The sequence below is a fragment of the Procambarus clarkii genome, chromosome 79 (genome assembly GCF_040958095.1).
Source record: "Procambarus clarkii isolate CNS0578487 chromosome 79, FALCON_Pclarkii_2.0, whole genome shotgun sequence".
NCBI classification, from domain to species: Eukaryota; Metazoa; Arthropoda; class Malacostraca; order Decapoda; family Cambaridae; genus Procambarus; species Procambarus clarkii.
Window position 1 is genome coordinate 17,697,760 of NC_091228.1, and position 24,522 is coordinate 17,722,281.

Consider the following 24,522-nt stretch of genomic DNA (forward strand, 5'->3'; position numbering starts at 1 on the left):
ACACACGGCAGTGAACGCCACACAAGGCAAACACCGCCTAGGAAACTGAGGCCAGAGAAGCGTCAATCCCGGTTGACATTAGCGAACGAACTGGAGCTTGGCAGCCGGCGCGGTAGGTCCGTGGCTCCCCCCTCCCCCTCCTGGGGCGGGGAGGGCTGCGCGGACGATCGGCGCGGCAGTAAAGTGTGATGTTTGCTTGTTTGCTTGTTTCCTTGTGATTGTAGGGAGTTTCTACCTCTATGTTCGCTTTTTGTTTTAGTTTTTACCATGTGGGGTTTGTTTTGTTATGCCTACCTTTCTGGGTGCCTAGCCCCGGTCGATGGCAGATAAGGAAAACCCCAACCACAAGGGGTTTTCCAGGGCCATTGCTCCCTGAAACCTCTCTGAAGGGGCCAGGTTCTGGCGCTGGTCCCTGGTAGGTCTTAACTCCTTAGCTAATGTCCCGGTCTAATATAACATACATTAGCCCGATAAGCTCCAGGGAGCCGTAGGGGCTCCCCACAGAAAAACAGTGTTGAATGTAATGAAACGCCATTTTCTGGGTGAGCCCCGGAGACTCCCTGGAGCTTAACAGGCTAATGTATGTTATATTAGACCGGGACATTAGCTAAGGAGTTCAGACCTACCAGGGACCAGCGCCAGAACCTGGCCTCTTCAAAGAGGTTTCAGGGAGCAATGGCCCTGGAAAACCCCCTTGTGGTTGGGGTTTTCCTTATCTGCCATTGACTGAGGTTAGGCACCCAGAAAGGTAGGCATAACAAAATAAATCCCACATGGTAAAAAACTAAAACATAAAACCAAACAGAGAGGTACAAACTCCCTACAATCCCAAGCAAACAAGCAAACATCACACTTTACTGCCGCGCCGATCGTCCGCACAACCCTCCCCGCCCCGAGAGGGGAAGGGGAAACCTCACCACGCCGGCTGACTAGCATCAGTTTGCTAGGTTGAAGCTTAGGAAGCTAAGCTTCAACTAATGCGAAAAAAACGCCGACCAGTGGGAGGGAGGGTTGCCAGGGAGCCTCCGGGGGTCACCCAGAAAATGGCATTTCATTACTTTTAACGCTGGTTTTTTGTGGGGAGCCCCTACGGCTCACGGGAGCTTCATACCCAAAGAGAAGGAAAAGAAAGGGCTGACCCGGGAGGTGGCCGCCATAAACTCCGCAACGCGAAGCCGAGACAACAGGCTGCAACATGCAACCCAAGGCAACAAGAATGCACAAGAGCAGACACACACATAAAGGACGGGCGGCTAGGAACATGTGCGACCCTCAAATCCTTGCACCCCCAAATGAGCCTTAGACGTCACCAACACTGCCGCAAAAGCTGCAAACATTCAAACAGCACGGGCGCAAGGACAGACTGCATGCTGGAATATTTAAAATCTCTGCAGATGACCTGGGAGACCCGAGCCCTGAAACAGGGAATGAGGGGAACCGGATCAACCCAAAGCGCATCCCCAGACACGGTACACAGGTAGCGGCAAAGAGGCGCAACCGGACAACACAGGGCACACCCCAAGCCGAACCAATCAAGCATCAATAACCCAAGGATCCCTCCGGAAAGCAGCCGTCTCGACCATCACCAGAAGGACGGAGAAAGGCTACAAACGTACAAACCTACCACCAGTACGAAAGAGCAGAAAACTCTGCACCAGAAGAGCTGGATGCTCCCCGACCCAACCCGCAGAGGCCCATGCCAACAAAGTATGGCCTATGAAAACCAAACTTGAACCAAAGGGGCTACCACAAACTGAGGAGAAGAAGATAAGAGGGCACCCTGATCAAGGACCAGGACGGCACAGGCGACACATGAGCAGGCAGGAGGTGAAACAAGAAAAAGGTGCATAGAAACACCAGGAACGTCATACTGTCGCCGAGACGAAGCTCGCAGGTGGGACACCATCAACGAAGCCACCTGATCACCATAGAGATGGTGAAACCTGCGTCAAAATACCAGATGCGAAGAGCCGAGGAGAAGGCCGAACTAGTCACGTACAGGACTGGTCCAACCTGTCGAAAGAGGCGGAGCCGCGGGAAAACGGCCCGGGTTCAGACACCTATCAAACAGTGTCTGAAAATAAAGCTGGGCCGGCCACCAAGGGACCATGAGGACTACTCTCCTTGGAAATGGACTCCAAGCGAGCCAGAATCCGAAGCAACAGCTGGATCGGGAGAAGAGGAACAGATACCCCCACCTCGACCAGTCCTGCCGAAAGGCATCCACCGTGAACGCCTCGCAGGCGGGTAAGGGCGCCACATTGAATGGGTGACACCTAGACCATGCCGACTCGAAGATGTCCATGGCCAGGAGTCCATACATCCGGCAAAGCCAACGATACGAGTCGGCAATGACTGGCCAATCCGCGAACAGAGGAATGAACTGAGACAGGCTGACCGCCAGGACGCAGGATACACCCCGGACATGAACCTCACGGTTAGCCAAACCCTGAGAATCCAGCAAACGAGCCACTCGAAGGGACCAACCCCAAAGGTCAAACACCTAAGAGAAACCCTGTGGTTCCAGCAAGGAACTGCCAGAGAACAGTCTGAATGGAGCTGGATGGTAGAGCACCGAGTGACCTGAACCCTCTGAAGCACAAAACAGACAGCCATGAACTCCCGAACCATACTGTGAGCCCGACGGATGGACAGACCCCACCATCACCGGCCGACCTGGTGAGCACTGGTCGCAAAGCCCCAGCCGAAAGATGACCCGTCCGTGAACACATGGAGCGAAGGCTTGGGGAGGTACCAAGGCACGGAACCCCGAAAACCCCAAAGACAAAGCTGGTGAAGCAGCACCGACACAAGATCCCGGAGGACGAACCCAACAATTGCAAGAGAGGCAGAAGGGGAGTCTCCGAAGGAACCAAACATGATGAACCCCTGAGAGCCGAAGGGGCTCTCCAAAGAAAAAACGCACCTTCTCCAGGCCACTTCAGCTAAACCATAAGAGGTCTGGACTTTTTACTTCTTCCAAAGCAGTAACATGACACTGTTGTCTTTCCAAAGGAAAGACAATGTACAAAGGAAAGATAACGTCTTTCCAAAGGAAAGACATTATCTCTGTTTATCTTCATGTACACAAAGCCTTATACGACAAAGAACGGGGAAGAGAGGACATCACAAGTGTAGCTCTCATCTTGTAACTACAGTTAGGTAATTACACTTAGATAATTACAAAAAAATTGTTGTAAAAAAACTTACGTGTGATAACAATGTCAGGATTTTGTACAGTAGGTGTGTCCAATGTGTGTGATGGACGGATCTTCAGATCTTCTTGACTAACTGCAGAAAGCAAAGGTTGTTGCTCATCACAACTAGGATTTCCATCACTACCTTCACAATACACAACTTCCTTCTGTGTGACAAATCAGGATACTACTGATTACTAAATATAAATAAAATTAAAATTAGGATGTAATATTTTATACAGTTCTACATGTTGAAATTAGGTACAAAAGTACAGAAAATGCATAGAAATAAACAAATGCATGAATTAACTATTTAAGAGTATGGTAATATGAATTTTGTATCAGACCAATGCTCAGTGTATTAGTGGCTTTCGGTGATCTACCTGCCTACCCACGAATTCAACAATCTGCTTATATCCTATGTATGTATGTATGTACTTTTGCCTAAATAAAATGTTTATGTTTGTTTTTTTATATTTCTGGGAGGGGGTCCTTCGGCAGCTCCCAGCCCTGCTCCTTCACACCAGGCCCTTCCAAGTCACTAAAAGGGTAATGGTGACCAGCAGCCAAAACCTGGAGCCAGATTCACGAAGCAGTTACGCAAGCACTTACAAACCTGTACATCTTTTCTCAATCTTTGGCGGCACTGTTTACAATTACTAAACAGTTAATGAGCTCCAAAGCACCAGGAGGCTGTTTATAGCAATAAAAAACCAGCGTTGAATGTAATGAAACGCCATTTTCTGGGTGAGTCCCGGAGGCTCCCCGGAGCTATCCCAGGCTGATATGCTAATGTCAGACTTTGGCATCAGTCATGTGTATGGAGTTCTTAGGCCTACCGGGGACCACGGCCAGAACCGGGCCCCCTCAGAGAGGCAAGGGGAGCAATGGCCTATAGAAGCCCCCGTGTAGTTGGAAGCATTCTATGTCTGCCATCGACCGGAACAGGCACCCAGAAAGGTAAGCGCCCCAAAACAAACCCCTATTCTGGTTAAAATTGCTACCTAATACCGAACTAGTGGATAGAACTCCCCAACCGAAAACAAGCAAATTAGTGTGACGTCACACACTGCCGCGCCGCTGTCTGCGCAGCTCCCCCCTCCCCGGGAGGGGGAAGGGGGAGCCCCAGACCCCCCGCGCCGGCTACCCACACCTCAGTTCTTGAGGCTGGATGTCAAAAACGCGAAAAACCGCCGACCGGAGGGAGGGAGGGATGCCGGGGAGCCTCCGGGACTCACCCAGAAAATGGCGTTTCATTACATTCAACGCTGGTTTTCTGGGGGGAGCCCCGTCGGCTCCCCGGAGCTAACTACCCACAGACAGAAAAAGAGGGACTTACCCGGGAGGCGGTCGTCGCTCACCCCTCAACTCGAAGCCGAGACAACTGGCTGCAACCGCTAGACCTAATAACCCTGCGGACGACCTGAGAGACCCGAACCCGCGAACAGGGAAGAAGGGAAACCGGATCAACCCACAGCGCGTCCCCGGACACAGAAGCTGTGGCGCGCAAATAACGGCGAAGCGCCGCAACCGGACACAAAACATGATGCACCCCCGGCCTGACCAACCAAGCATCAACCACCCATGGACCCCTCCGGAACGCAGCAGTCTCATTCTTCGCCAGAAAAGAAGGAGACGGCTGCAAACGAACAAAACTATCACCACGACCAAAAGAGCAGAAACCCCTGCGCCGGAGGAGAGCATGAAGCTCCCCTACCCGACCCCCAGAGGCCAAAGCCAACAAGAAAAGTGCCTTGGAAAAACAATCCTGGACCGAAGGGGCCACAACGAAACGAGGAGATGAAAGGAAAGCGAGCACTCTGTCCAAAGACCAGGACGGCTCAGGCGACGCATGAGCAGGCCGGAGGTGAAACAATGCACGAGACAGCTTGCGAAACGGCGCAGACGTAACATCGATACCGAAAGCAAGCTGAAGCGGCTCCGCCAGCGCCGCACGATACGAAGCGACAGTGTTAGGCATAAGATGACGGTCCTGAAACAACCACGAGAGGAAGGACAAGACCACCCGAACAGACAAGGAGCTAACACGACGAAGACGCAAAAAGAAACGGAAGGACCGCCAGGAAACTTCATACTGCCGCCGAGAAGATCGAACCAGCTACGTGACGTACCGGCCCGATCTGCTGAAAGAGGCGGAGCCGCGGGAAAACCCTCGGGTTCGGACACCGAGCAACCAGCGCCCGAAACCAAGGCTGGGCCGGCCACCAAGGGGCCAGAAGGACAACTCTCCCCTGGTAAGTCTCTAAGCGAGTCAGGACCTGGAGCAACAGCCGAACTGGGGGAAAGAGGTACAGGAACCCCCACCTCGACCAGTCGAGCCGAAAGGCATCGACCCCGACGGCCTCGCAATCGGGGAAGGGCGCCGCATAAACGGGAAGACGCCGCGACCACGCCGACGCGAAGAGGTCCACCTCGGGGCGCCCGAACGTCTGGCAAAGCCAACGGAAGGACTCGTCGTCGACCGTCCACTCCGTGGAGAGGGGAACGAAGCGAGACAGGGCGTCGGCCAAGACGTTGGACACGCCCCGTACGTGAACCGCCAGGAGAGCCAAACCCCGAGAACTCAGCAGACGAGTCACCCGAAGCGACCAACCCCAAAGAGACAAGGACCGCATCGAACCCCCGCGGTTCAGGCAATGAACCACCGGAGAGCAGTCCGAATGGAGCCGAATCGTCGATCCGCGGGCCACCCGAATCCTCCCCAGAGCAAACCACACTGCCGCGAACTCCCGCACCGTACTGTGAGCTCGACGGAAGGACGGATCCCAACGCCCCTGGCCGGCCTGGTGAGCACTGGTCACAAAACCCCAGCCGAGAGACGACGCATCCGTGTACACATCGAGCGAGGGCTCGGGTAGGCGCCAAGGCACTGAACCCCGAAAAACCCGAAGAGGAAGCCGGTGACGCAGCAACCGACGCAAGTCCCCCGGGGGTCGAACTCTGCGATCGCGAGAGAGGCGGAAGGGGGAACCCCGAAGGAACCAGAACAGCCGTCGAAGCCAAACCCGACCCGGCGGGTAGACCACCATCGCGAAGTTCAGGCTCCCGCACAGCCCCTCGAGCAACCGCCGGGTGACCCGAGGGCCCTCCAGAAACAGACGAAGGCGGGACCGCAGCCGCAGGAGAGACTCCGGAGGGAGAGACAAGGAGGCGGTCCGAGAGTCCCACACGAGACCCAGCCAAGTCCGAACCTGAGAGGGAACCAGATGGGACTTCCTCCAGTTCACCAAGAACCCGAACCCGGCGAGCTGGGAAAGAACCAAATCCCTGGCTAGCAAGCAAGCTGACTGGCTGGGAGCCCAAACCAACCAGTCGTCGAGGTAGGCCAACACCCGAACACCTAGGAGACGCAAACGAGCCACCACAACCCGTGTAAGGCGTGTGAACACGCGAGGTGCCAGGTTCAACCCGAACGGGAGACAACGAAAACGGTAACTCAGACGCCCCACTACAAAACCGAGCCAGTCCCTGAACCGCGGATGAATCGGGACATGCCAATAAGCGTCCCGGAGGTCCAGGGACACCATCCAAGCACCCGGCTCCAAGAGGAGCCGAACCTGAGACAGCGTAGTCATCCGAAAGGAGGGGCAATGAACCCAGGGGTTCAGACGGGACAAGTCCAGAATGAACCGCAGGTCCGCGCAGTCCCGTTTCGGAACCGGAAACAGACGGGAAACCCATCTGAGGGACGACGTCGTTTCGACGACGCCCAAGCGAACCCACTCCAAGACGACTCGACAGAGCGCAGGGGAAGAAGCCTGCCCCGCCAGCCCCGACCCCCCAAAGGGGGGAGGGGCCACCCAACGCCACCGCAGGCCGCGAGACACGACCCGAAAGGCCCACGAATCGTGGGACCAGGCGCGGGCGAACAGCGCAAGCCGCCCCCCCATCGCCCCGTCAAAGGGGCAAACCGCGAAAGGGCCGGCGACCCTTACGAGACCCAGAACCCCGCACAGCGCGAACACCGCGCCGACCAGACGAGGGAGGGTCCGCAGGAGGAGCCAACCCCAAACCTGACACCAGAGGCCTACCACGACGAGAGGAACCCCGAGCCCTGGCACGACCTTTCCGGGAAGACCCACCCCGGGACCCCCGGAAAACCAACAAGTCCGACATCGGACGACAAGCCGCCGACGCAGCCTGAATAAACTGCGCCACGGCCGACTCCCCAAACAGGAGAGGACAAAAAGGCGAAGAACGCCTAAGAGCCAGAGCCCAAGCAGATTCCACGGAGGAACCCAGCACCGCCTGCCGACACGCGAGACGGGAAGCATAGAACAGGGAAACCGCATCCCGCAAAATCGGCGTGAACAGCTTCAACAAGGCAGCCGACGAACGCGCAGCCGAGGACAAGGTGCCGGACCCCGGGACGGACCCAAGCGTCCCCACATCCTCCACGAGCCAATCCGAAGACAGCTCCAGGAGGGAAAAGAACCGCAAGGCCGAACACAAAAGGCCCCGAGCGCGCAAGTCCTCCGCCACGAGCGCCGCCGAAAGGGAGGGAACCTGCACATGGAGCTGAATAACGCCCACATCGCGGGGAAGGGCAGGGGCAAACAAGCACTCATTCAGGTACTCAAGTTCACCCCCCAGGAAAACCTGAAGCACCGTGGAAGCTTCCCGCCACTCCAGCGTGCGGGAACGACAGAAGGAATGCCAGGAATCCAGACCAAACAAGGGGCAGTCTGCTAGCCAGGATGACTCCGGAACCTCGTAACGGAGCCAGAAAGGGAACGAAGTCCCAAACCTGAACGTGGACGGATCCATTTCCGAGGCATAATCCGGGTCACGCAGGAGGTAAGCTGCAAAGGCCGCGCGCACCACACCAGGTTGGATGCGATAAGCCGAAAACCTCCTGAAGGACGGAACCGACGTACCCGGGGGAACACGGAACCGTACCCGGGGAGGGGCCGACACCAAATCCAACTCGTACGCAGAGGGGGGGAAAGAAAACCCCACTCCTTGTAACAATAAGCCCCGCTCAGTGGGAAGAAAAACCCAGGCGGGGTCCAGCGGGGCCCAAGGCCCCCAAGTCAGCCCCTCCCCAGCCTCGAGGTCCGTCACCACAGGACCCGAGGCCGAGTCCTCTCCCCAAGCCCCGACCCCACAAGACAAGGACGGAGCAGCCGGAAAAGCTGGAGGAAGGGGGGCCCACTGGTCAGACCCTGAAGCTTCGGCCGGGAGACAAGACTCGAATGCCTCTGCCGCCCCCCCGGAAGGGGCAACCCCTGAAGCTGCCCGAGTCTCGAGATCAAGTAACCCCTGCTCCGACCCCGAAACCCTCAGACGCTTCGGGGCCGGAAGCAGGGGCGGGGGACCAGAACGAACAGAAGGGGAAGGACGAGGAGGTGCGGACTGAACCAGGATCGAAGCGACCCCCACCCCCAAGTCCGGGTCTCGAAAAGCAAATCGGGGCAGCCCCGGGGCATCCGGGGAAGCAACCAACCGAGCGCGTTGCAACAGACGAAACCTAGACTGCAACGCACGTGCCGCCTGTACCCGAATAGAATCATCAGAGGATTGGGTAAATTGAGTCACAAGCAAGCAGCAACACTCACAGGACTCAGGGTCGAAAGTATCACCGACCCAACAGGCAGCGTGGCAGAGGCAAAAACAATGAGGGTCACCCTGAGACAAGGGGACCGAGCAACCCTCAAACTCGCACACAGCGAGTGGGGACTCCGGGGTCACATCCATCGGACCCACGCGCCCCCTAGGGGATTCCCAGGGTCCTGAGCGTTTACTTTAAGAGGACTCGCGCTCAGGTAGTCCCAGGCAGGGTGCTGCAAACCGGCGCCCAAAACTACCAAGCAAACTTCTAAAGCTGAACCCCAGGGACGTGTACACTCACGGGGACCTAGCAGGGGGCGCCACCGAGGAGAACAGTGGAAGGGCAAAAACAAACTGAATAAAATGACAGAACCCCCCACCAGGCAAAAAACAAAAAGAAAAACAAAACCCCGCAAGAGGACAGCGAACCCCAAGGAACAGAGCCGGCCGCGATGTCGGGAATTACAAGCTGAGCAGCACCCTGCGCCCCTACCAGTGCAAACTGCCTCTTACCTGCCGGTAACAAGGGAGAACAGAACACCCAAGAGCCCAACAGGCGGCCGAAAAACCGAAAGGTAAAACGGACCCGCAGAGGCAGACCCCGAGGAGCCTGTGGAAGGTGGCCCCAAGCCCCAAGGGCAGTACTTACAGGGCACCTAGGGAAGGCAGCCCTAGGCGCATGCAGCCCGAGTACTGAAGATAACTCCTGGCTCTCGCACCCACAAAACTAACACCACACTCAAAGCACAGTGCAGTAGCGACACCGGAGCCAGAGCACACGACCACCGCCAATAGCATCAGCCTCAAGAACTGAGGTGTGGGTAGCCGGCGCGGGGGGTCTGGGGCTCCCCCTTCCCCCTCCCGGGGAGGGGGGAGCTGCGCAGACAGCGGCGCGGCAGTGTGTGACGTCACACTAATTTGCTTGTTTTCGGTTGGGGAGTTCTATCCACTAGTTCGGTATTAGGTAGCAATTTTAACCAGAATAGGGGTTTGTTTTGGGGCGCTTACCTTTCTGGGTGCCTGTTCCGGTCGATGGCAGACATAGAATGCTTCCAACTACACGGGGGCTTCTATAGGCCATTGCTCCCCTTGCCTCTCTGAGGGGGCCCGGTTCTGGCCGTGGTCCCCGGTAGGCCTAAGAACTCCATACACATGACTGATGCCAAAGTCTGACATTAGCATATCAGCCTGGGATAGCTCCGGGGAGCCGACGGGGCTCCCCCCAGAAATAAACACTATTGTTTATAACAATAACAATTTAAACAGTTGATTGGGAAGTTTTCATGCTTGTAAACTGATTAATAAATGTAACCAAAGTTGTCCAAGAATGAAGAAAGATGTACAACATTCGTAAGTACTTGCGTAACTGCTTCGTGAATCTAAGTGATGCAGAAAGCATGGGGTGAGGAGATCACCCTGAGAATATTGCCAACAGAAAGATAATGTGATAGTGGGTCTGTTGTGCCCACTCTTGCAGGGTATGGGTTTGAGGGATGCTCATCAGTTTTCCTATATGCCAATGGTCATTCATTCTGCCTCTGCAGGCCCCCCTCTTGGTTTGTTTATACAGTACTCCCTGTCACTTCAATTGCTTCCAACCAGTGTCCTTTGTTTTGTAGGGTTCCTGTATCTCGTTTTCTTCACCCTCCCTAATCTTTCTTTCCCATCTGTCTCAGTGGGAGTGGCTGCAAATCATCTGCCAGAAGGGCAGAGGATTTGCATGACGCTGGGTCAGTGGCAGGGCACGTTTTGTCTGTGTTTCCCTACTGCTCCTCCCTTCTTTCCCCTGGTAAGTTCTGTTTTCTTTATGCTTCAGGGCGAGTTAGATTGGAAAATCACTGATAGGAAATCCTGAATTGAATGTAATGAAGTACCTCTTTCTGGTGGGTTCCAATGGTGACTCCCATTCTTGGCCATCCCTCCTAACAGGGGTCTCAAAGGTCATTTTCTGCAATGCACGTCTGAGAAGGGCAGCTGACTGGAGCCCCGGGTTGTCAGGGCTACCAGCTGGTGGTGACTCAGTGTAACTAGCAATTGGGACTGGACTATGAGTGTGTACATGCAGTTGCTTGTTTTGGTGCACTATACCTTTATTGTGGCCTTTTTCTTCTTGGCCTGGGTTGATCTAGTATCCCCAAGTTCTTTTGTCTCTATTGAGGGAATCAGACTGAGATTTTATTCCTCTTACATGCTCAGTGCTTACAAGAGCCTGGTGGGGGTGTTTTATACTTGGAACTAACTAAGAGGGTAGCTCAAGGAACCACAGGAAGGACCCACCAGAAAGAGTTTTATTACATTCAATGCTGAATTTATCACTTATAAGACAACTTTTAAGAACCCTTATTAAGGTCAGGGAAAAAGGTCATTAGAGCCTAGTGAAGTGACATTGTCCTGGTAATCCAATGGTTCTTGATTCAAGGAAACATCTATGGGGCCTTAGCTATGAAAATACATTTTAATATATTCCATATATCCATCCTATATACATTTGCCTACTATGTGTTACTATTCCCTGCTGAAGAAATGCATGGGAAGTGCTGTAATGTTGTCCATAAGGATAGTAAAATATTCATCTCTATGGGAAAACTGTGTCAGTAAAATTATTTACATGAATTTAGAGACAGCTCTATAAGAAATACTCAAGAAATGTGTAGATATTAATTGAAAATTATCTACTTCAAAATTTTTTAATCACATGTCCCTAGTATGCTAACTGTAGGTAGTAAATGCAAGTAACTGCAATCTTTCCATCACTGTCCACTGGATGGGAGAGAGGTGTGCATGACGAGAAAATCCAAGTATAAAACAAGTTCACCACATAAGTAAGTTACTTAATTAAGAGTTTGTACTTGTGGCTGTTCTCGAACTTATTATTGATATATCTTGAGGTTATCTTGAGATGATTTCGGGGCTTTTTAGTGTCCCCGCAGCCCGGTCCTCGACCAGGCCTCCACCCCCAGGAAGCAGCCCGTGACAGCTGACAAACACCCAGGTACCTATTTTACTGTTAGGTAACAGGGGCATAGGGTGAAAGAAACTCTGCCCAATGTTTCTTGCCTGGGATCGAACCCAGGACCACAGGATCACAAGTCCAGCGTGCTGTCCGCTCGGCCGACCGGCTCCCGACCGGGATATAATAATTAACTAAAAATTGTGTAACCAGTTTATGAAGAGTGTAACTTGTTTAGCTAAATGAATTTTAGGACTCGGTTCCTGAGCCTATTATGTTCCTCTTAATCTTTTCCACTACCGCCCACAGGATGGGAATGGGATGCATAATAAATAAACTAGACTTAAAACTACAGGCAAAAGTTTGAACCCTCTTTATAAACAGATTACTGCACAGCCCAGTACAATTCTGTATTGCAATTACAGTAACTAAAAAAAAAAAAAGTGACTCACAGAGTTAGACAGAGTAGGATGTAGCAGTGCTATTTGGATGTCTTCATCTGGCAGTGACTGAGGAGACAAGACAGGAGTCACAAGACGACAAGGAAGACCATCCATGAAGCGCACGTAATGGTCTATCATTGACTCTAATGAAGCAAAGCATGGACCATCATCAATGCAAAACCAATCCTGAAAAATTCAAAGAAAAAATTATGGTTCATTGGCTACCTTTACCAAATCTCCATCTACATTCTTCCTCCCTCTCTCTCTATCCATCCCATATTTTTTACCTCTCCATCCCTAATCAGGAACAAGGGAGGGTTCCCAATCATATGTGGCATTCTACCTAAATCAGTAGATGGAAATGAATAGCAGTCCAAGACGATTAGTTTTATTTGCCGACCAGACACATATTGCAAGACCACTGCAATATAATTTACTGACAACTGGGAAAACTTGTATGGACAGAATGAAATTCAAGAAAGGGATTGGGTGCACTTAAACAGGGAAGGAGCTGCAGCTTTTGGCTGTTTATTGGAACAAAATTTTGGTAATGATTATCAAGATTTAAGATGCTAGAAAATAGAGGTATGAGAATGTATTGAGACAGGGAGGCAATAAACAGTTGTATTTTGAAATAACTGAAGAATAAAGATGTTAGAAAAACACTAATCAATTATGTTTAACAATCAACTTCCTAGCAGAACACACTGTAGAAGGGGTAAATGATACCTGGAGAAATTAGATGTAGCAAAAGTAGTAGAACTGGACCAGGTATCCTGTTATTACAGAGTCCCTGGAGGGAAGCTCCAGGGACTCTGTCTTAACCATTAACCCTTAAAGTGCGCATCATGTCATATGACGTGCTGGACGTTGTTCCAGTCAACTGCGCATCACGTCATATGATGTGCTGGAGTACAACGCAAGATTTAAACAGCCCGCGGATACACGGGGTTCACCACACCTTCATCAGGGCTCTTGTAAACAGACGCCATTTTTTTTAAAAATCGTGGGCCAAACTCCCAGGTGTTATTGGCCTCGGTATTGAGTGAGCAACCAAGCCTGACGCACGCAGCATGAGCTAACAGCACTGCTGTTCAGCTTGTGACCACAGCATCGCCTAAAAATACCAAATTATACTTGTTCATGCTATTATGTAGCGATGATATTATTACAGAAGACCCCTGACTGTGATAAAACTGACCAGGGTTCTGATAATAGCAGGATTGTGGTGATATTTAGCGCTGTGCGCCATGGAGGGAGGAGTAATGCTGTGGGAGGGAGGGTGGTGGCGATGTCTTTTGACTGTTTGGCCACCTTTTATTGACTGCACTCAGCATACCAGCTTAGTGGTTCACTATGGTGAACACAAATGTAGATACTTATATATAACGTGTGTATAGAGGGTATAAACAGCAAGAGAAGGCTTGGAGCCGCCATTTTGGTGAGGGTGGTGGCGTCGTCTGCACGACGCCACCGTGCAGACGACGGTGTTGTTTATTGGTTACCATGATGGTCTTTGGGCACCATACCAGTTTATTTGTACAAGTATGATGAATAATCTGGTAGATATTTATATATAATGTGTGTATATAGCGTAATAACACCACACAGTATTGTTGGAGGAGAAATATTAGTGCGTCTGGCCTTGAGGGCGGCCGCCGATCAGCTGACTGTGAGTAGCCACATCTCTGTGCCTTTACTCACCATACAAGCTTAGATGTACAGTTATGGTGAACAAAACATGTAGATACTTATATATAACGTCTGTATATAGTGAATTATAGCAAAAACATTATTGTGGGAGGAGAATGTGGGTGAGTCAGATGACTGAAGGGAGGGCGGGAGTGGCTGGCTGGTAAACGGTGGTCACTCCTCGTTACTTTTTGACTCATAATAGCTACTTAGTGGTTCGTTATAGTGAACAAAACATGCAGATACTTATATATAGCCTGTGCTTATAATGTAATAACCGACAAAGTATTTGTTCACTGATTGATGAACATAATTGAATCAACAATATGCACACCATATTTTTGAGTACAGCAATGATTCACTCATTTTATTATCTAAATATATCAAACTACACACTATTGAATAATATTACAGCAAAAAAAAGTATGAAAAATCAATCAGAGACATTGAAATAATTCGGTAATTATCTCTTTGTGGCAACTCCGGCCTGACAGCTTGCGAGCAACAGACCACCTGGGACGCACGCTGAGTCAGCGCCTATAATTTGCCAGACTTCCCCGCCCTATAGCGGGCAATATATGCCACTTACGATTTTTTTATTATTTTTTCCCGTGATCAGTGAACACAAATTAACAGGTTAGGAAGAAAAAATAATTTTTTTTTTTTTCAAAATGACATGCGCCTATGGGGATGACAGGATATTAAACCCCGAGCATGTTAAGGGTTAACTAGAGTTTTCAACATAACACTAGAAAGAGGAGAGCTCCCAGAAATCTAGAAAAAGACAATTGTAGTTCCAATATTCAAGAAAGGAGACAGGCATGACACACTAAACAACCGACCAGTGTCACTAACATGAAAATCATGCAAAATACTGGAAAATGTCATAACGAAAAGAATAGTGGATACATGAAGAGTAAATTTTGTAATGGGGACAAAACAGAATCAGAGTGAAAATCATGCCTAACAGATGTGATCAAATGCAAAGACAGAATCTTCCAGACTACTACCAGAAAGCTTCTGATACAGTTCCTCATAAATTATTAATACACAAGATGGAGAGATAAGTGGGAATAACAGGCAACACATTGAACTTGGTAGGGAACTACCTGATGGGCAGGTAACAAAGAGTAACAGTCAAAGATCTTCTGTCAGCATGGAAAGGAGTGGAAACTTGTATTCCCCTGGGATCTGTCCTAGGACCACTGCTCTTTCTAATTTATGTGAATGACATAATATATGTCAATGTTTGAAGATGATGCAAGGTTAATTAGGAGAGTAAGAACTGTAAGAAGACAGTAAGACCTTGAAAAATTCCAGGAGTGGACAGATAAATGGCTGCTGGATTTAATACAAAAAACCAGCGTTGAATGTAATGAAATGCCATTTTCTAGGCGAGTCCAGGAGGCTCCCCGGAGCTTACTAAGCTGATATGCTAATGTCAGACTTTGGCGTCAGTCATGTGTATGGAGTTCTTGTGGGCCTACCGGGGACTATGAGCCAGAACCTGGCCCCCCTCTAGAGAGGCAAGGAGCAATGGGCTATAGAACCCCCGTGTGATTGGAAGCATTCTATGTCTGCCATCGACCGGGTTAGGCACCCAGAAAGGTAGGCGTCCCAAAACAAACCCCTATTCTAGTGAAAATTGCAACCAAAGACCGAACGAGTGGATAGAACTCCCCAAACGAAAACGAGCAAACTAGTATGACGTCACCCGTCATCACACCGTTGTCTGCGCAGCTCCCTCCTCCCCAGGAGGGGGAAGGGGTAGCCCCAGACCCACCACGCCGGTGACCAACACCCCAGTTCTGAGGCTGGATGTCAAAACACACGAAAAACCGCCGACCGGGAGGGAGGGAGGGATGCTGGGGAGCCTCCGGGACTCACCCAGAAAATGGCGTTTCATTACATTCAATGCTGGTTTTCTGGTGGGAGCCCCTACAGCTCCCCGGAGCTAACTACCCACAGAGGAAAGAGAATAGGGCCTTACCCGGGAGGCAGTTGCCGCTCACTCCTCAATGCGAAGTCGAGACAACTGGCTGCATCCGCCGACCCAAAGCAACACAGGCCCAACTGGGCCCCAGGAACATTTACAAAGTAACGAGCAGCCAGGACCCTGTTCGACCGCCAAAATCCCCACGCCCGAATGTCAGCCCAGGACATATTGACAATGATGGCGGCAAGAGCCGCGAACTTGCAGAGGTCATGGGCACGGGAATAGACTGCAGGCTGGCTAGCCTTAATTATCCTGCGGACGACCTGGGAGACCCGCACCCTCGAACAGGGAAGAAGGGAAACCGGATCAACCCAAAGTGTGTCCACAGATACAGAAGACGTGGCACGCAAATAACACCGGAGAGCCGCAACCGGACACAAAACATGATGCACCCCTCCGGAAAGCATCAGTCTCATTCTCGCCAGAAAAGGTGAAGGATGCAGACGAATAAAACGATCACCCCGACCGAAAGAGCAGAAACCTCTACGCCGGAATGCATGAAGCTCGCCAACCCGACCCCCAGAGGCCAATGCCAACAGGAAAAAGAGCCTTCGAAAAACAATCTGGAACCGAAGGGGCCACAACAAAACGAGTAGAAGAAAAAAAAAGAGAGCACCCTGTCCAATGACCAGGACGGCTCAGGCGGCGCATGAGCAGGCCGGAGGTGAAACAACACCCGAGACAGCTTGCGAAATGGCGCAGACGTGACATTAATACCAAAAGCAAGCTGCAGCGGCTCCGCCAGCGCCGCACGATACGAGGCAACAGTGTTAGGCATAAGGAGACGGTCCTGGAACAACCAAGAGAGAAAGGACAACACCATCCTAACAGAAAGCGAAGCACAGCGGCGAAGACGCAAGAAGAACCAGAAGGACCGCCAGGAAACTTCGTACTGCCGCCGAGATGAAGCCCGCAGGTGGGACACTAATAAGGAAGCCACCTAACCACCATAGAGATGATGATAAACTCAAGTAAAAAATAACATACATGAAGACTCGAGGAGAAGATCGAACCAGCCACATGACAGACCGGACCAATCTGCTGGAAGAGGTAGAGCTGCGGAAAAATCTCCGGGTTCGAACACCGAGCAAGCAGCGCCTGAAACCATGGCTGGGCCGGCCACCAAGGGGCCAAGAGGACAACTCTCCCCTGGTAAGTCTCCAAGCGAGTCAGGACCTGGAGCAACAGGTGAACCAGGGAAAAGAGGTACAGGAACCCCCATCTCGACCAGTCCTGCCAAAAGGCGTCGACCCCGACGGCCTCGCTGTCCGGAAAGGGCGCCATATACAAGGGAAGGCGCTGCACCACGCCGACGCAAAGAGGTCCACCTCGGGGCGTTCGAACGTCTAGCAAAGCCAACGGAAGGAGTCGGCGTCGACCATCCATTCTGTGGAGAGGGGAACGAAAGGAGATAGGCTGTCCGGCAGGACGTTGGACACGCCCCGGACATGAACCGCCAGGAGAGCCAAACCCCAAGAACTCAGCAGATGAGTCACCCGAAGCGACCAGCCCCAGAGAGCCAAGGGTCGCATCGAACCCCCTCGGTTCAAACAATGAACCACCGGGGTGCAGTCCGAATGGAGCCGGATCGTCGATCTGCGAGCGACTCGAATCCTCCGGAGCGACATCCACACTGCCGCGAACTCCCGCACTGTGCTGTGAGTCCAATGGAGAGTCGGAACCCACCGCCCCTGGCCGGCCTGGTGAGCACTGGTCACAAAACCTCAGCCAAGAGAGGACGCGTCCGTGTACACATCGAGCGAGGGTACGGGAAGGCGCCAAGGCACCGAACCCCGAAAAACCCGAAGAGGAAGCCGGCGACGCAGTAACCAACGCAAAGCCCCCGGAGGTTGAACCCAACGATCGCGAGAGAGGCGGAAGGGCCGGCCCAGAAGGAACCAGAACAGCCGACGAAGCCACACCTGACCCGGCGGGTAGACCATCATGGCAAAGTTCAGGCTCCCGCACAAACTCTCGAGTAACCGCCTTGTGACCCGGGAACCCCTCAGAAACGGGCGAAGGCGGGACCGCAGGCGCAAGAGAGCCGCCGGAGGAAGAGACAAGGATTGGGTTTGGGACGTCCAAGCGTCCCAAACCAGGCCCAGCCAAGACCGAACCTGAGAGGGAACCAGATGGGACTTCCTCCAGTTCACCAAGAACCCGAACCTGGCGAGCTGGGAAAGAACCAAATCCCTGGCGAGCAGACACGCGGACCGGCTGGGAGCCCAAACCAGCCAGTCGTCGAGATAGGCCAGCACCTGAACACCTAGCAGACGCAGGCGGGCCACCACGACCCGAGTGAGGCGTGTGAAAACGTGTGGCGCCAGATTCAACCCAAAGGGAAGACAACAAAAGCGGTAACCTTGACGCCCCACAACAAAACTGAGCCAGTCCCTGAACTTTGGATGAACCGGGACGTGCCAATATGCGTCCTTGAGATCCAGGGACACCATCCAAGCGCCCCTCTCCAAGAGAAGACGGACCTGGGACAGTGTAGTCATCCGAAAGGAGGGGCACAACACCCACGGGTTCAGACGGGACAAGTCCAGAATGAACCGGAGGTCCGCGCAGTCTCGTTTCGGAACCAAAAACAGGCGGGAAACCCACCTGAGGGACGACGTCGTTTCGACTACGCCCAAGCGAACCCACTCCGAGATGACCTGACAGAGTGCAGGAGAATAGGCCTGCCCAGCAAGCCCCGAAACCCGCCTAGAGAGGAAGAGCCACCCAACGCCACCACAGGCTGCGCGAAACGACCCGAAAAGCCCATGAATTGTGGGACCAGGCGTGGGCAAACCGGGCGAGCCACCCCCCTATCGCCCCGTCAATGGGGCGAACCGCGAAAGGGTCGACGCACCTTGCGAGAACCAAGGCGGCGAACAGAACGGAGCCCACTCCGTCCAGCAACAGCCAGAACTGAAGGCGCCGCCAGCCCAGAATCTGGCACCAAAGGCCTACCCCCGACGAAAAGACCCCCGAGCCCTGGCACGACCCTTCCGGGAAGGCCCCCACGAGCCCCCCGGAGCAACAACAACTCCGACAGGCCGAAAACTGACCGAGGCTGCCTGCAGATACTGCCCCACCGCAGACTCCGCAAACAGCAACGGACAAAAGGGCAAGGACAAACAAAGAGCCAGGGCCCAGGCGGACTCCAAGGGGGAAGCTAGCATCGCCTGACGACACGCGAGGCGAGAAGCATAGAACCGCGAAACCTCATCACACAGGATGGGCGCGAAGAACTTCAACAAAGCAGACGACGCCCGCACAGCCGAGGGCAGCGCACCAGACCCAGCAGCAGCCCCAAGCACTCCCACATCCAACTCGAGCCAATCCGAGGATAGCTCAAGGAGGGAAAAGAAACGCAGAGCCGAAGCAAGCATGCCACGAGTCCGCAAATCCTCTGCAATCAAGGCAACCGAGAGGGAAGGAACCAGCACGTGAAGCTGCATGACACCAACATCCCGCGGAAGGGCAGGGGCAAACAAACAAGCATTCTAATGCTCGAAAGCGCCCCCCAGGAAAACCTGCAACACCAAGGAAACCTCTCGCCACTCAAGCGCGCGGGACCGACAGAACGTGTGCCAAGCCTCCAACGAAAAGAGAGGACAACCAGGACGACTCCGGAACCTCATAACAAAACCAGCACAAACCTGGGGATCCGTACACGAAGGAACGAGGATCCATCAGGAAGGCATAATCCAGGTCAAGCAAGAGGTAAGCCGCCAAGGCCTCCCGCACCTCCGAAGCCGAAACACGGGAAGCGGGAAACCTCTAGAAAGACAGAACCGAAGAACCCTCGGGATCACAGAACCAAACCCGGGGAGGGGTGGACACCAAATCCAATCCGTACGTGGAGGGAGCGAAAGAGAACCCCTCTCCTTGTAACACCAAGCCCTGCTCGGAGGGCAAAAAAAACCCAGGCAGGGTCCAACGGGGCCAAAGGCCCCAAAGCCAACCCCTCCCCAACCTCAGGAACCTCACCCAGAGGGCCCGGGGCCAAGCCGTCCTCCTGAGCCCCCACCCCCAAAGAAAAGGTGGGAGCAACCTACAAAGCAGGAACAAAGGGGGCCCACTGGCCAGACCCAGAACTTCGGCAGAAGGACTAGGCTCGAATGCCTCCGCCACTGCCCCAGAAGGGGACACCCTCGAGACCGCCCGAGTATCACAACCAACTAAACCCAGCCCCGACTCCAAAACCCTCAGACGTTTAGGAGCCGGCAGCAAGGGGGGGGGGCGAACGAGCAACAGAAGGGGAAGGACTTGGAGGGGCAGATGGAACCAGAGCCGAAGCGACCCCCACCCCCAAGTCCGGGTCCCTATAACCAAAACGGGGCAGTCTCGGGGCATCCAGGGCAGCGACCAACCTAGCGCGTTGCAGCAACCTAAAGCGAGCATGCACTGCCTCAGCTGCCCTCACCCGCATATCAGGCGCAGTAGCCTGGGTGAACTGGAGTACGTACAGACAACACACGTCGCAAGACTCGGGGTCAAAACAATCACCGACCCAACAGGCAGCATGGCGGAGGTAAAACCGGTGAGTGTACCCCTGAGACAAGGGGACAGAGCAACCGTCAAACTCGCAGGACGCGAGGGGGGACTCAGGGGTCACATCCATCGGACCACGTAGCCCCCGTGGGGTTTTCCAGGGCCCTTAGCCTTGATAACACGCTAAGGGAAGCCCAGGCAGGGTACTGCGAACTGGCACCCAAAACTACCAACAAACTGCTATAGCTGAACCCCTGGGACGTGTACACTCATGGGGGCTAAGTGGGAAGGACCACCAAGTAGACAATCTGAAGACAAACCCCAAGAACAGCGATGGGGACCAAACAGGCAGACCCCCCCCCCCCCCACCAGGCAAAAAACAAAAACAAAAGAAAAACCCCGCAAGAGAACAACGTACCCAGGCGGAACAGAGCCGGCCGCTGTTATTGATGAAAACTAGCTGTGCAGTACCCCGCGCCCCTGCCAGTGACGAAAACTACCCCTACCCAGAGACAAACAAGGGCAAGAAAAAAACCCAGCTGACCCCAAGGGCGGCCAAGTACCGAGCAGTACACGGCACAGCGGAGGTAGACCCCAAGGCGACCCAGGGAAGGTAGCCCTAAGCCCCAAGGGCAGTACTTACAGGGCACCTAGGGAAGATAACCCTAGGCGCATGCAGCCCGAGCACCGTGGAATAATACTCCTGGCCCACACACCACCGGAAGGGACAGCTCACACCACCAGGAACAGAACTGCAAACAGGAGCCAGAGGCACGACCGCACCAGATCCCATCAGCCTGAGAACTAATGGTTGGGTCGACGACAGTGGGGTCTGGGGCTCTCCCTTTCACCCTCCCGGGGAGGGGGGGGGGGGGTTGCGCAGACGGCGGCGCGGCGACATGATGACGTCATGAGGGCTAATTTTCGTTTGGGGAGTTCTGTCCACCTGTTCGGTCTTCGGTCGCAATAGTTTACCAGAATAGGGGTTTGTTTTGGGGCGCCTACCTTTCTGGGTGCCTGTCCCGGTCGATGGCAGACATAGAATGCTCCCAATCATAAGGGGGGTCTCTATAGGCCATTGCTCCTCGTGCCTCTCTAGAGGGGGCCAGGTTCTGGCTCGTGGTTCCCGGTAGGCAAGAACTCCATGCATTGACTGATGCCAGAAAGTTATACATATCCATTCAGCCTGGATAGCTCCGGGGAGCCGACGGGGCTCCCCCAGAAAAGGCTTTCGACAGAGTTCCACATAAGAGGTTGTTCTGGAAACTGGAAAATATTGGAAGGGTGACAGGTAAGCTTCTAACATGGATGAAAAATTTTCTGACTGATAGAAAAATGAGGGCAGTGATCAGAGCCAATGTATCGGACTGGAGAAATGTCACAAGTGGAGTACCACAGGGTTCAGTTCTTGCACCAGTGATGTTTATTGTCTACATAAATGATCTACCAGTTGATATACAGAATAATATGAACATGTTTGCTGATGATGCTAAGATAATAGGAAGGATAAGAAACTTAGATGATTGTCATGCCCTTCAAGATGACCTGGACAAAATAAGTATATGGAGCACCACTTGGCAAATGGAATTTAATATTAATAAATGCCATGTTATGGAATGTGAAATAGGAGAACATAGACCCCACTCAACCTATATATTATGTGAGAAATCTTTAAAGAATTCTGATAAAGAAAGAGATCTAGGGGTGGTTCTAGATAGAAAACTATCACTTGAGGACCACATAAAGAATATTGTGCGAGGAGTCTATGCCACGCTTTCTAACTTCAGAATTGCTTTTAAATACATGGATGGCGATGTACTAAAGAAATTGTTCACGACTTTTGTTAGGCCAAAGCTAGAATATGCAGCGGTTATGCAGAGACCGAGTCAAGGAATGAGGTCACAAAGGACCTCAAAGGTTCCCCTGAGGGAAGGAAGGAGTGCTCAAATATCAAGAAAAGACCCAGGCCGAAAAACTAACAAAAAGCACCGAAATCCAGGACAGTGCCCCACCGTACAACTAAGAACAAGATACATGGACAAAGTAAAGACACTGTAAGACAGATGCAAAGTGTCCAAGCAAAATGCACAACACCTAACACCCCTGTTAGGTGCCATTGACGCTATCCTATCAAGTGGGGAATTGACAGGGTAGACAAGGATGGATTATGTAACACTGGTGGTACATGCTCAAGGGGACACAGGTGAAAGCTGAGTGCCTAATTGAGCCACAGAAACATTAGAAAGAACTTTTTCAGTGTCAGAGTAGTTAGGAAGTGGAATGCACTAGGACGGGATGTAGTGGAGGCAAACTCCATACACAGTTGCAAATGACGATAAGATAGAGCCCAGGAGGCTCAGGAATCTGTACACCTGTTGATTGACAGTTGAGAGGCAGGACCAAAGAGGCAGAGCTCAACCCCCACAAGCACAATTAAGTGAGTACAACTAAGTGAGTACCCCACCAAAAAGCGAGAACCAGCACCTGGCCGACAGAGTCGCCAGACAGTACAATCTCACCAGCAGAACAGAGACACCACTGTATCACGACATAGCTGAGCCGTGCAATGTAACAGGAGCATCCCTAGTGGAGAATGTCTAGAGGTGCATGACTTCTTTAGGAGAAGACAAGGCGCAGTACAGAGGTGGAGGAGGCGCCACTCAGAGCCACCCCACATTCGCAAGCCGAGAAAAGAACTAGAAGATCGCACCACACATAAAATCCAGAACACCCCTAGTATCCAGGAGGTTATGACCAGTGATAAGAGGAGCAAGAACGGCGTAGAATCCACGAGAAAGGACGCGGAACACCAACTCATGTGTACACTGCCCAAAACAAAAACAAACCCCCTCCCCCCAGCCCCCACGCCAGAGGACGGAACCACACACCCGTCTTCCGGGGAGGGCGAAAGGAATGAATAATAAGAATGGTAAGACAGGAAGGAGAGACAATGTGAAGACTAAATAATGCAAAAACAGAATCAAAAGAAGACAAGAAGCACAGAAGAGGACCAACAAGTCCGAGAAAGTACTAGAGGAAAACCTCACCGAAAGTCAACAGACGTTCCAATAATATTGGAATTATTGAGGAGGTTCGCGAACCAGCAAGAACTGTGAGAAGCAAACGCAAATGCACAAAGGCACACATGGCCCAAAGAGACACCTGACCAATGGAGTTGCAAGGATCCCGATACGAAGGGAACATGTACGCGACATAATTGTGAAAAGGAGAGGAAAGGGGAGAAAAGCACCCCCCCAGGAATGACGGAACTGATGGACCTGAAGGGACTCGGAACCGAACCCGGGGAGGGGTAGACCCAAAACCAACACAAATGCAGAGAGGGGGGAAGGAAAAACCTTACTCTGAGGAACTGCAAACCCCGCTCCGAGGGTACAAAAACCCAAGTGGGGCAAAACGGGGCCTAGGCCCCCCCAGGAAACCCCATCCCAACCCTGGGAACCTCTACCCGGGGCCGAGTCGTTCCGCCAAAGCAACAGGCCCAGAAGTAAAAGCCGAGGCAACCGTACAAAACACTAAGGAAGGGAGGCTACTGGTCAGACCCATATAGCACGGCAGGAGGAACAGGCTTGAATGCCTCCGCCGCCACTCTGGAAGAGGAAAACCCCCGAGACCGCCCGAGTCTCAACCCAACCAGACCCCTGCCCCAATCCCAAAACCCGCCTACGGTTCAAAGCAGGAAGTAAGGTGGAAGGAAGTATGCACTACAGAAGGGAAAGGACGAGGAGGAGCAGATGAAGCCAGAGTCGAAGTGACTCCCACCCCGAAGTCTGGACCCCCGTAACCAAAATAGGGCAGTCTTAGGGCATCCGGGGCCGCAATCAACCTAGAGCGTTGCAGCAACCTAAACGTAGCATGCAATGCTGCAGCTGCCTGCACCCTGCATATCATAATCAGTGGTTTGGGTGAACAGGAGCCTGTACAGACAACACCCATCGCACATCTTCGGGTCAAAAGAAAAACCGACCCAACAAGCAGCATGCCGAAGGCACAATCAGTGAGTGTCACCCTGAGACCAGGGGACAGAGCAACCTTCACACTCAAAAGACGCGAGGGGGGGGTCACATCCATCGGACCACGTAGCCCCCGTGGGGTATCCCAGAGCCCTTAGCCATGGTTACATGCTAAGGCAAGCCCAGGCAGGGTACTGCAAACCGGCACAAAAATCTA

At 52.7% G+C, this 24,522-nt stretch overlaps 1 protein-coding gene across 5 annotated transcripts in view; it reads right to left on the reverse strand.

Annotated features, from left to right (window-relative positions):
• The window catches only part of Shark (SH2 ankyrin repeat kinase), a 433,095-nt gene that overhangs the window by 226,188 nt on the left and 182,385 nt on the right, over positions 1–24,522 (reverse strand). For all 5 annotated transcript variants that reach the window (XM_069314561.1, XM_069314558.1, XM_069314563.1 and 2 more), the window contains exons 9-10: positions 12,171–12,347; positions 3,211–3,364 (exon numbers count right to left, since the gene is read on the reverse strand). In XM_069314561.1, the coding sequence (XP_069170662.1) occupies positions 3,211–3,364; positions 12,171–12,347 (331 nt within the window). The remainder of the gene's footprint in view (positions 1–3,210; positions 3,365–12,170; positions 12,348–24,522) is intronic.